Raw genomic sequence first — 11,025 nt, 5'->3', positions numbered from 1 at the left:
GCCCCTCATTCCCTGGAGATTAACATCTGCTGCGGGACAATATTTCTGAATCATTGCCCCACCCTTTGCCAGCCTCTGCGAGGGACTAGTGGAGAGTGGAGCCCCCAGCCCCCTCTGAGGGGGAGTGTGCAGCCCCCAGCCTGCCCTGGGCCTTACCTTCCCGCAGGCCACCATGGACAGGGCCACCTGGTACCAGAGGTGAAATTCTCCAAATGCAAACTTCATGGCTCGCTCCAGGCACTGCGAAGAGGGAGTCGGTCAACACTTTCCCTTCAGGGGTCCTCCCTGCCCTGGCCCACCCACACCGTTCCAGGGGAATCACTGCTCCAGCCACTTGCGCTGGAGGCAGCCAGAGCTCACACCTGGTTCCTGCAGAGGACTCCAGGGGCAGCCTGTCTCTACCATCGCATGCTGCGTGTCCTTGCACAAGCTTCTCACCCTCTCTGGCCCTGGGTTACCTCCACCGTATCATGTGAACACCACATCAGGGCGACAGTGAAAAGCGCATGAAATGAGATTTGTGACAGCGCTTTCAAAATGTGAACAACCAATAAAAATAATAGTTGACAATTCTCACTATTATGCCTGGCACCATCCTCAGCTTTCTACATGGACAAACACATTTACTCTTCCCAACAATTCACTGAGGCAGCTTCTCTAATTACCCCCATTGCACAGATGAAGAAGCTGAGACTTGATTGATTTGCCAGAGTTGCAGGGCCAGTAAGCAACAAACTTACTGACTCTGAAGCCCGTGTACAGAATGATGCCTGAATGCACAGGCTTCCTTCTGCTCTTCGCGACAACCATCAAGAAAAACCATCTGCTCCCTGGCCCTCTTATCGGGGCCACCCCAAGTCAGGGGCTGTCCATGAGACCTGACAGTAACCAACAGGAGTGGTTCCCGGCGACAGACGCAGAGCCAGCACATGAGGCCAGGATGCACCGTATGGCCCCAGTCAGGCGGGCCGGGGACAGAGGTGAGGGGCACAGGGCCACACACAGGCACCTGCAGAGCTCAGTGGCCTGGGTCTCCCATGCTGACTCAACACACTCCCTTGCACCCGGGCAGAACCGCCTGACCAGGCCTCGCCCTCTTCACTGGCGAACTTAAGAGACCACTTATCTCCTGATACTAAAGATGGTATCTTCTGGAAGCGCCTCCCGTGGTGCCTTGGTGTAAGCAAGGGCTCGGCAGGTGTCACTGCCCCTCCTCTCGGGAGCTCTCCCAAACATGTGGACAGAGAATCTGCTGCTGAGAGGGCCACCTAAGCCCAGGGCCCTAGAGCCACCCTTGATCTCAGCTTGGATCTGAAAGCTCAAATATGTGCACATGCCATTCACCCTGGGTGCCGGGGGAGGGTAGGAGGGACAGGCAGCTCTGTGCCCCTGGTCCTCACATCCTGGAGCGGGACCATCCCCTGGGTCCAGCCCATGGAGTGCTGCCCCAGTAGGGTCTGCCCAATACAACGGGGGTGCCCATTCTAGAGGGGGTGGGAGGGGGATCCAGGCTCCCAACCACTCTCAGCTCAGAACCCCTCCAGGAGAGGCAGTCACAGAAAACCAGCATCACCTCCAGGGGAAACGGAGGGGTAGATAATTATCCTCTTGGGCTTCGCTATATAACACCACGTGCTCTTTCAAAGGAAAAAACACATGACAACGTTTGAAAAAACAGATACACTCTGCCAGTGAAGGGCAGCCCCTCTCTGCACTGGGTCTCCTAAGAACAGAGCCGGACCTCTTGGTGGCGGCAGGGGAGGGATGAGGAGGGGGTTGTACCTCGGAGAGCATGACATACTGGCCCCGCCTGCCCAGTGTGATGCTCAGCAGGTCATAGATGGCCGCCGCATTCTGCAGGCTCACGGCCCGGTCCTCCTCCTGCTCCGGTGTCCGGCTCAGCACCACATCCCGAGTGGCCTGTGGGGAGACACGGTTTAGAAATGAGTGAGGACAGAGAATAAACAGGTGCCTGTCTTCACAGGGCCCCTGCCTCTGAGGCCCAGTGACCTTCACCCTTTCGCTGCTGACCCAGGTCACACTCCTAGAGCCAGCCAGAGCCTTTCCCCACCACCACGACAGCAAGCAAACCCTCCACCTGTAGCCCAGGCTGGGGTGATGGAGCAGTCCTGAGTCCCTGCTCCTGATTTTATTCAGTGTTTTATTCTGCAAGCTGTCCAACCTACAGAAAAGTTGCAAGAACAGTAATACAAGAGCAGTAAACCCAACTTGGTAATGTAGATCACAGTGGCTTTGACTCTCTAGTAACAGTAGTAGCAGCAGCAGCAGTAGTTATGGTAGCCAGTTAGAGCAACTTGAACTTTCATCCCTAAATAGGACACTCTTTCTATAACCACAACAGAAATGCCAAATTCAGGAGATGGAACACTGTCCCCTCTATCTTCTACGAGCAGCTCATATTCAGATCTTGCCTCCCGTCCCACCGATGCCTTCATGGAAGAGCCGTCATGCCAGGATCCAACCCAGGATCATGCTCTGCAGGTGGGCACCAAGTCTCTTGTGCCTCCTTTCACTGTTAGGAGTCCCGTGGCCCTCCTCTGTCTCCAGGACACTGGCATTGCTGAGAGGACAGGCCAGCTGTCCTCTGGGACAGTCCTTGTGTGTGTAATCATCCACTCACAGGACAACCCTCAGATAACACTGGGAACTGACAAGATTGGGGGCGGCTCTGCGGCTTGACTCACAGGACTAGAGTTTGGGCGGTGGCCGCTCCGCGCCCTTTTCCTCTGAAGGCGCCCCCAAGTTCCTCCGATAAGGACCCCTATACCTCCTTCCCATCACCCCCATGTCCGGCCCAGACCCTGTCCCTGACTTCTCACTATGGAACTCTCCTCTGTCCTCAGAAACTTCCCCACAACTCAAGGTCTCTGTGCTTGGCATCTGGCACCCAGGAGTCCAGTAGCTCAGAGTTGCCAGGGACTGCTCTGGGAGGGGAGGGGCAAGAGAAAACGTGCTTTAGGAGTGGGCGAGTCTGCACAATTTAAAGGAGGAGCTCTGTAAACCCAAGCTAGAAATCCCCCCATCAGGAACTGGCGACCCACTTGTTCTGTGGCCTGTGGTCCCACCCACTCTTGTACACTCACATTCTGGGGACAGCACTCAGGAGAAGCTAAATAGGGGTCATGGGGATCCTGACAGGGTTGGGGGAAGGCTAGGAATGCTCTGGTCCCCCTGTGTCTCCTCCAATCTCACACACACACACACACACATTCTCTCTCTCTCTCTCTCTCTCTCTCTAGGGCTGTGTCTGAGCAGAAGCAAAGCTGGGTTCTGGGCAGACGCTCCCACTGGCCGCTCCCAGCGTCCTCCCTCCGCTTGCCTCCTCTCCACCAAAGGGGTCCCTTCCCAGCACCCCCTCCCTCTGTAGAAAGGGCTGAACCCCCTTTCATGAGTCGAGACTCACTCTCCTCTACTACCCCACAAAGGACCTCAGACCCAGGGACTTGACCTCTTTGACAGGATTAAAAAGACCTCCTCCTGACCCTTAAAACCCAGATCCTGTTGGTCAGGTTCAAACAATGTGTCCATAGGTGGTCCTCACAACTTCCTTCCATGTAAGACTACTATTGCCTCCGCCAGGGCAGGGGTTGGGGCTCCCAAGGGTGATGGCTACAGAGGCAAAAGCTCAACGGTATTTGGATTATAGGTTCTGGACATGTCCCACCGTGCAGGCTTGACGTGCATTCCCAGAGGCTTCTAGAAGCCAAAATGCCTGTAAGACCCAAGGACGTGACTCACTCGTGGGGGCTTTTCAGTAAGGCAGCCCAATGGCCTTGATGGAGCTGCTCCTCTGGGCACAACAGGCCAGGGCTGTCCACTACCCCAATGGGCATGGACTGCCCCAGGAGAGGGTGCTGGGGATGGAAGAAGATCCCCAGAAAGGTTGAGTCCCAGTGCCAGCCTGGTAAACAAGAGCCGCTCAGATGCCAAAGGGTTAAGTGGAGAGGGAAAGTGCCAAAGAAATCCCCCTCCTTCCCAGTGAAATCCACCCACACAGGCACTAACAGGAAGAGAAGAGATTCTAAGGACAGCCTTGGTAGCAGCTATTTCACCAAGGAACACAAAACCCACTCTGTGCCCAGCCATGGACCTGCCCACTCCTCCACCTCCAGCAACTCCCCAGCTCTCGGCCACCCAGGGTGGGGGCTGCCTCTATGGTGGGATGGGGCCCGGAGGTTTGGAGCTGAGAAGGGGGGAGACACAGTCCCTGCTCTCAGGGAAGGGCTATGGAAAAGGACACAGCAGCAGTACCCTGCAGGATCGAGGACCCAGTCTACTGTAGGGGACAGTAAGCAGTAAGCTTTGGTTGGCCTGTCCTCCAGGAGCACCCTGCCAGACCCCCACTCCTTTCTGTGGCTGCGAAGGAGCCCTATGCCGCTGGCCAGCTTCTCTCCACTAGCTCCCAGGTCCTTCCCTGCAGCTCCCTCCCCTCACCAAGGCCCATCTGTGTTCTTAATTTGGGGACCCCTTCCTTCTGCTGCTCTCCCTGACTTGTCTTGCCAGGTGAGGTTGCCCACCTCACATCCTCTCCCAACCCTAGGCACACACCTGGGCCCCACATGCCCCCCTTGCTCATTAGTTCTCAGGGCAGGAATGCATCTTGCTCATCTCTAGCCTGCCAGCCCCAGCACAAGCCTGCACACAGCACTCTCAAGTGACATCTGAAACAGAAAGATTCTGGCCCTCATGTGGAAACTTCCTCCTGTTGCCCTAGACCCTGACCTTTAAGAGAACAGTGTCTCTGAATGTGTGTGGTTGGTAGGAGGAAGGCGTGGACTCCTAAGCTCTGGGCAAGCCTTAGGTTAGAAGGACAGGAATGGATGAGGGAACCACACAGCATCTCCTCTGTCTGAGGACTCCCTCCCACCCCAACACGGAGACAGTAGGAAAGGCATCTTCCCAGGGGTCCTCAGGACTTGGCACCTGTACCAAGAGGGAAGTGTGGTTCCCCAAAGGAAACCCAAAAGCAGAAGTTTGCAAGCAGTTGCTATGGTTTTGGGGCAGGGCTGCGGTGAAACACTCCCGGGTTTGCAGGGCAGCTGGGTAGCATGTATATGTAACCATGACAACGGGGTGGGGTGGGGGAGAACCAGAAAAGAAAAAAGGAAGCCACAGTTCGGGGCGGGGGTGGGGGCGCTGGTGACAGGGTGAATTCACATGCAGCTCAGGGACCAGAGCAGGCCTCGGTGCACAGGACCTCAGACCTTCTGGGGTCTTAAGTCCCCACCCAGGGCGCCCTAGCTGCCCTGCTCCCTTCTCCTCCACTGAGCTCCCTCCTCCTCCACTGAGCTCCCTCCTTCAGGCCACAACTCTGCGTCCAGCTCCATCAGCTGCCTGCCTCACCCTTGGCCCCCTCACATACTTCCCTTCCACCATTTAAATGTCCTCACAAGGACGTCCTGCACGTCAGATGCAGTGACAGTCATGAACCGTATGGAAACTAAATGTTCTTCTCATCACCCCACTCCTTACTAGTCTGGGATAATGACAGGCTATTCTCCTGTTTTCCCCTGCAAAACCTCAGGCTCCTCCACTTCGGGGGGAGCCCTGCTCCTATTTACTTCATGCACTTAATCCCAGGCAGGGCTCATCACCTGTGCCAGCTCCTAGCCTTGGACCCTCTGCTCTGCTGTCCTTCCAAGGGGCAGTCTCCCCAGACCAAGCAGGTCAGAAGAGGAAAAGTCAAAGAAACATGCTCTTCCCACCCCTCCATCATCCAGTGTGACCCACTGTGGCCTTTGGACATGTACCCATGAAGCAAAATCACGCCTTAAGAAAACACCCACAAGGGCACGTCTTCTGCCCCAGACGGACCAGCGGCGTGACACCTCAGACAGGATGGTCCTTGCTCAAACGGCCACCCCTCGTGTGGGTGCCACGCATTTTAGAAGCTGAATTATTACTGCCATGATCTCATACTAACCCCATGGAAGGGCGGGATGAAACTGCCGGTGTTCCCTTTACAGATGGGAACTTGTGCGAGGAACTTTGCTAACTTGTGCGCGGTCTCCAGGAGTTAAGGCTGCACCTCCGACAGCCAGTCTAGGACAAGCTTCTACTGCCCTAAGTACCTGCGGCCCTATGGGCTTCTCGGCCAGCCCTGGTCCCCAGCCTCTGTTGGCCGCAGGGCCACAGACAGCCCTGACCACAGACAGCCCTGACAGCCCCATTTCTCCTCTGATCCTGGACACAAGCAGGGTAAAGGGAAAGGGAACTAACTTGTAGAGTCCTTTGTAAGTATTATCACATAATGCTGACAATGACCATCCCCTATTCTATTGTCCTTTTTATCAGATGAGAAAACGGAGGTCCAGAGGGACCAAGAATACTCAAGGCATACAGATAGGGGGTTGAGGACCCAGATTAGAACCTAGACATTCTGACTTTACCCCAAGTCGTCCCCTGCCTCCAGGTATCTCTTAGGAAGAATCCGCCAGCCCCGCCCACACCAGCAGAGGCCCTGGGGTGGCTCTGCTTGGGAAGCACCAAAGCAAAACATGAGGCTGGGCTTCTCACTCAGGTCTCAGGGGCTGCTTCTCAGCAGAGAACAAGCTCCCTGGACCACATCAGCCCCGTTCTCAGCGACAGCCTCTCGGCTGGCCATGGACCCCGCCTCCCGGCCTGCTGCTCACCCCCCACAGCCATCCCCCTAGAAAGGAGTCTCCCAGCGGCATTTGCGCCTATCCCTCCCTGGAGGACGCAGTCACATTCTGCTCCTGCTGTGCTCCCCACCAGCAGACATCGTTACCACTGGCTCGAGAGGCGCCAGCCCACAGAACCGAGAAATAACATGTTCTGTGCCACGTCTCATCTACACAGGATCCTGGCCAGGCCCCTCTCAGCCCCCTGCTTCTGCAGCAGAAGCTTTCCTGCCAGCGAGGGTGCGAGGCTCTCCCATCTCCACTGCCTCGAGCATTCTGAGCTGGCAGTGGTTAACAAGCCCTTTCCCCTCACAGCCTGCAGCACACAGGGCCTCATGTCCAAGAAAACCAGGTGCCAGAAGCTGGAACAATCTGTGCTCATCTGCGGAGTTCCAAATGGAATCAAGTCCGGGAAGCACTTTTTAAAAAAAAACAACAACAAAACTGTATCCTCAAACCGGTTTATCATCCAACCAGAACTGAACCTAAATGTTTTCTAAAATTACTGAGTCAGAACCAGGTATCTATAAGGATAAAACAAAAACATGTTGGCCACCCACAATGTACCGGGCATCTTGGTGTTCATTTTTGTACTTCATCCACCCAGTGGAGAAAGAGATCTTATTGGTCCCATTTTACAGATGAGAAAACAAGAGAATCAAGGAGGTAAGAACCTGTCCAGGCTATAAAGGTTGTGAATGGCCAACTCAAGATTCAAATGGCTGGCTGCCTGCCTTTGGGCATGAGTGGCAGTTAGTTTGTTGACCTCAGGATCCCAGGCCCCAGAGACTTATCCACCCACCCACCCTCTCTTAACCCAAGCCTTGTGTTCTTTCAGTTCCCAGGAGCCTGACAGCAGCAGCCACTTCTCCCCCAGCTGAAAGAAACAGGGGCTTGAGTTTGCTATAACACATTTTCATGCCTGAGATCAAGATTTTAGAAATGACAGAGTCCCTCTGGTTATCCAGTGAGAAAATCAGGCTGATTTTGACACATGGTTTTTCAAAAACCAGAATATGCATTTGAGGTTCAGCAGACTGAGCTAATTCCTTCTGACTGGGGGGCCAGGCCCTCCTCCGGGTCCCTAGATGCATGTTCCACTAGGTAGGAGGACATCTGGGACAAGGGCTGTGGTTTAACTTGTCATCATTCTGTCACCAGTGCTGAGCACGCATGCCACATCATCGCTGCTCAGACAAGACTGGATGGATGGAGGGTGGGTGGGTGGATGGATGGGTAGGTGGATAGGCATTTTTAAATGCCCTTTTGGCCCCCCAAATTCAAATCTGAGTACAAAACACAAGTCTCCTTTAGCCAGTTGTAACTCATGTCCTATGCATTTCTATGATAGCATTTGTACGGTTCCTATTTATCTCTTGCAAGACAAGGGCTCCCCTATTCATTCTGATCGCACTCAGCCTGCCACAAAAACCATACCTACGTTACCAGCCCTGCACTCAGACAGAATACTCCTGTGAGTTCCAGATCACAAAACAGGGGCCGAGGAAACCTGCAAACACCCTTTCCTGAAGCAGCTGCACCGGGGACCTGGAGGTGGAGAGCTGTGATGACTCTGCCTCTTGGGCTGGTTGTGCTGGAATAGCTGTTGCCATAGCCTAGTGAGTCCTGTAGGGATTGGGATAACCCAAGGAGCCCGAAAGGCAGCCATCTTCTTTAGAAGTTTCTCCTGACCACCTCCAGCCAAACCCAGCCAGCATTAAAGGGAGATGAGGAAAATCCTGCTGGTACATGGAGGTCAGGCTGAGCCTCAGGTGGTCAGTTAAGGGGTCAGAGCAGGAACATGGCAGGGGTGCCCACAACTGATGGAGAATGTGACCTGTGGGGAAGAAGGGGGTACATCTAGGGCAGGTGAGAAGTCAGGGGCAGTCTGGTCACTCTGAGAAACCACTTGGAGCCACAGTGGTCAGATCCTGATCCCCAGGTGGAAAACCCTCAGATGAGACATCAAACTACTTCCATCGCCAACACCCTCCTCCAGATGTCTGAAACTTCTAGATGTGTGACAGGCTGGGTGTGAGGAGGAGGAAACCAACCAGCCAGCCTCGAAGAGTGCCTCCTCCCAGCCATAGAGCACGTCTTCTGCTGCGCATGCCTCAGGGAATTCCCACCACATCCCAACTACGTCGCCTGTGCAGGCCAGTGAGCCACATACCCTCCCTCAAAAGGGAAAGAACTGCTGGGAGGGAAACCACCTCGGCTCCAAGCGTGGGTCACATTTTAATAAAAGGCCGTTTTCTACTTGGAGTGTTTGGGGGGAATCGCTTTAATGGAAAGGCATCTAGATTCTGGTTCTGGGCACCCAGATCAAGCAACGGCCATAGGAAATCCTCTGCAGAGACAGAGTCCAGCCTCTGTCCCTGCCAGGGAGATAAACGCTGACCATTCTCATTAGACAGCCAAGGCTCTGTTTACAAAGCCCTTCCCAAGCCCTGTCTCACTTGATTATCAAAGTTATCCCCCTGGCCCTTTTACAGATGAGAAAACCAAGTCAGTGAATCACAGACGTGATTTGAATCATGGCTGCGAGGATTATAGTATGTGACCTTGACCAAAGCTGTGGTTTTTCTAGCAGTCACATATGGATGTGAGAGTTGGACCACAAAGAAGGCTGACCACCAAAGAATTCATGCTTTCAAATTGTGGTGCTACAGAAGACTCTTGAGAGTCCCTTGGATTGCAAGGAGATCAAACCAGTCAATCCTAAAGGACATCAACCCTGAATATTCACTGGAAGGATTGATGCTGAAGCTGAAGCTTTGATTCTCTGGCCACCTGATGTGAAGAACTGACCCTTTGGAAAAGACCCTGATGCTGGGAAAGATTGAAGGCAAAGGAGAAGGGGGTGGCAGAGGATGAGATGGTTTGATAGCATCACCTACTCAGTGGACATGAATTTGAGCAAACTCTGGGAGATAGTGAAGGACAGAGGAGCCTGGTATGCTACACTCCATGGGGGTCCCAAAGAGTCGGACATGACTTAACAAGTGAACAACAAATGACCTTGACCAAGACACACATCTGTCCTGGACCTTACTTTTCGTATCTGTAAGATGGGAACATAGTAATATTAGATTAAACAATATGAAACTTACTTTTCACATGGCTCAACACAGTGCCTACTAGAAGAGGTGATCAGCTTGGAAACTGGCAGAGAAAGGACTCAAGAAATGTTCCCAGTTTCACCTTCTGATGTCCCACCTGCAGACAACACTGCAACCCTCAGCACAGGAAAGTGAAAATGATGGCCTGCGTTTCCCAAGGCAGGTGACTCCCCTGCAGTCTTACCTGATGGTGTAGGTGCTGAGATGGCCGAGGTGTGTGTAGGGGGCAGGGAGGGGATGCTGGTCTACGGCTGAGGGTCCATAATTATAAACTGGGGTTCAGTCTGTGAGAAGCGCACTGTTCTTCCATGAGAACCAGATCTGGCCTTGGTACCGCTACGCCCACATTGGGCTAACCAGCTAGATGCCCCTACTCAAGCACACGCCCTGCAAATCTTTCAGGACCACATCCTGGCCACTTTGCTCTTGGGATCCAAATATCCACACCCCTTCCTGGGCACTCTTGGATCTGAATGGACCCCACCTGGCTGAGGAAGGATACACTCTTTCTCCCCTAATCCAGTGACCCCAACCCCCACCCCCCTACCCCCCATCTACTTGTAGGAAGGACCTGCTCAGCTGGAGACAACCCACTGACCAGAGTTCTCTAAACAAACCCTGGCATCACACAGGTCCAGGTGTCCAAAGAGACATTTGTTTCTGGCTGTTTGGGGGACCTGGTTTCTTAAACTCCACTTTCAGTCACTGCTCTCAGATGCATCATTTTTAGAAACCTAGTTCTCAACCCAGGGGTCCCCAGCTCATAAGCTCTGAGGGGCCCCTCCATCAGAGGACACCTGACTTTGCTGCTCCTGCCCACGCCTCCTCCAGTCCCCTCAGGCCACATCCTTCATCTCACCACCTCCTGGACTACCCAACACATCTCTTCCCCTCACTGAGCCTCCGTGGCACAGGCGTGCGTGTATGAATGCACACATGTGCATGTGTGTCTGCCTGGGGCAGGACAAGCGGTCTTATGAAAAAATCTAGAGAGTATTTCACGCCTTACCCCCTCCGCCTTATTTCTGCACAGCACTCAGGCCCTGAAACCCTGGATAGTTGAAGAGTTATTTGTTCACTGCCCACCTCCCTCACTAGAATGTAAGCTCCATGAGGGCAGGGAGTTTTCTCCATTTTGTCTGCTGCTGTTTTTCTGGCATCCAGAAGGGGCCTGGCACAAAGTAGATGATACTCTGAATTAAGAGTGGCATGGGACTTCCCTGGGAGTCCCGTGGTTAAGA

At 53.8% G+C, this 11,025-nt stretch overlaps 1 protein-coding gene across 1 annotated transcript in view; it reads right to left on the bottom strand.

Annotated features, from left to right (window-relative positions):
* The window catches only part of TTC7A (tetratricopeptide repeat domain 7A), a 123,021-nt gene that overhangs the window by 62,257 nt on the left and 49,739 nt on the right, over positions 1-11,025 (bottom strand). Inside the window, exons 9-10 of the mRNA XM_010838655.1 lie at positions 1,783-1,920; positions 157-240 (exon numbers count right to left, since the gene is read on the bottom strand). Of these exons, the coding sequence (XP_010836957.1) occupies positions 157-240; positions 1,783-1,920 (222 nt within the window). The remainder of the gene's footprint in view (positions 1-156; positions 241-1,782; positions 1,921-11,025) is intronic.

Source organism: Bison bison, unplaced genomic scaffold (assembly GCF_000754665.1).
Source record: "Bison bison bison isolate TAMUID 2011002044 unplaced genomic scaffold, Bison_UMD1.0 scf7180017864101, whole genome shotgun sequence".
Lineage (NCBI taxonomy): Eukaryota > Metazoa > Chordata > Mammalia > Artiodactyla > Bovidae > Bison > Bison bison.
Note: the sequence above shows the minus strand (reverse complement) of the source record. Positions and strands in the feature narration are given on the sequence as shown.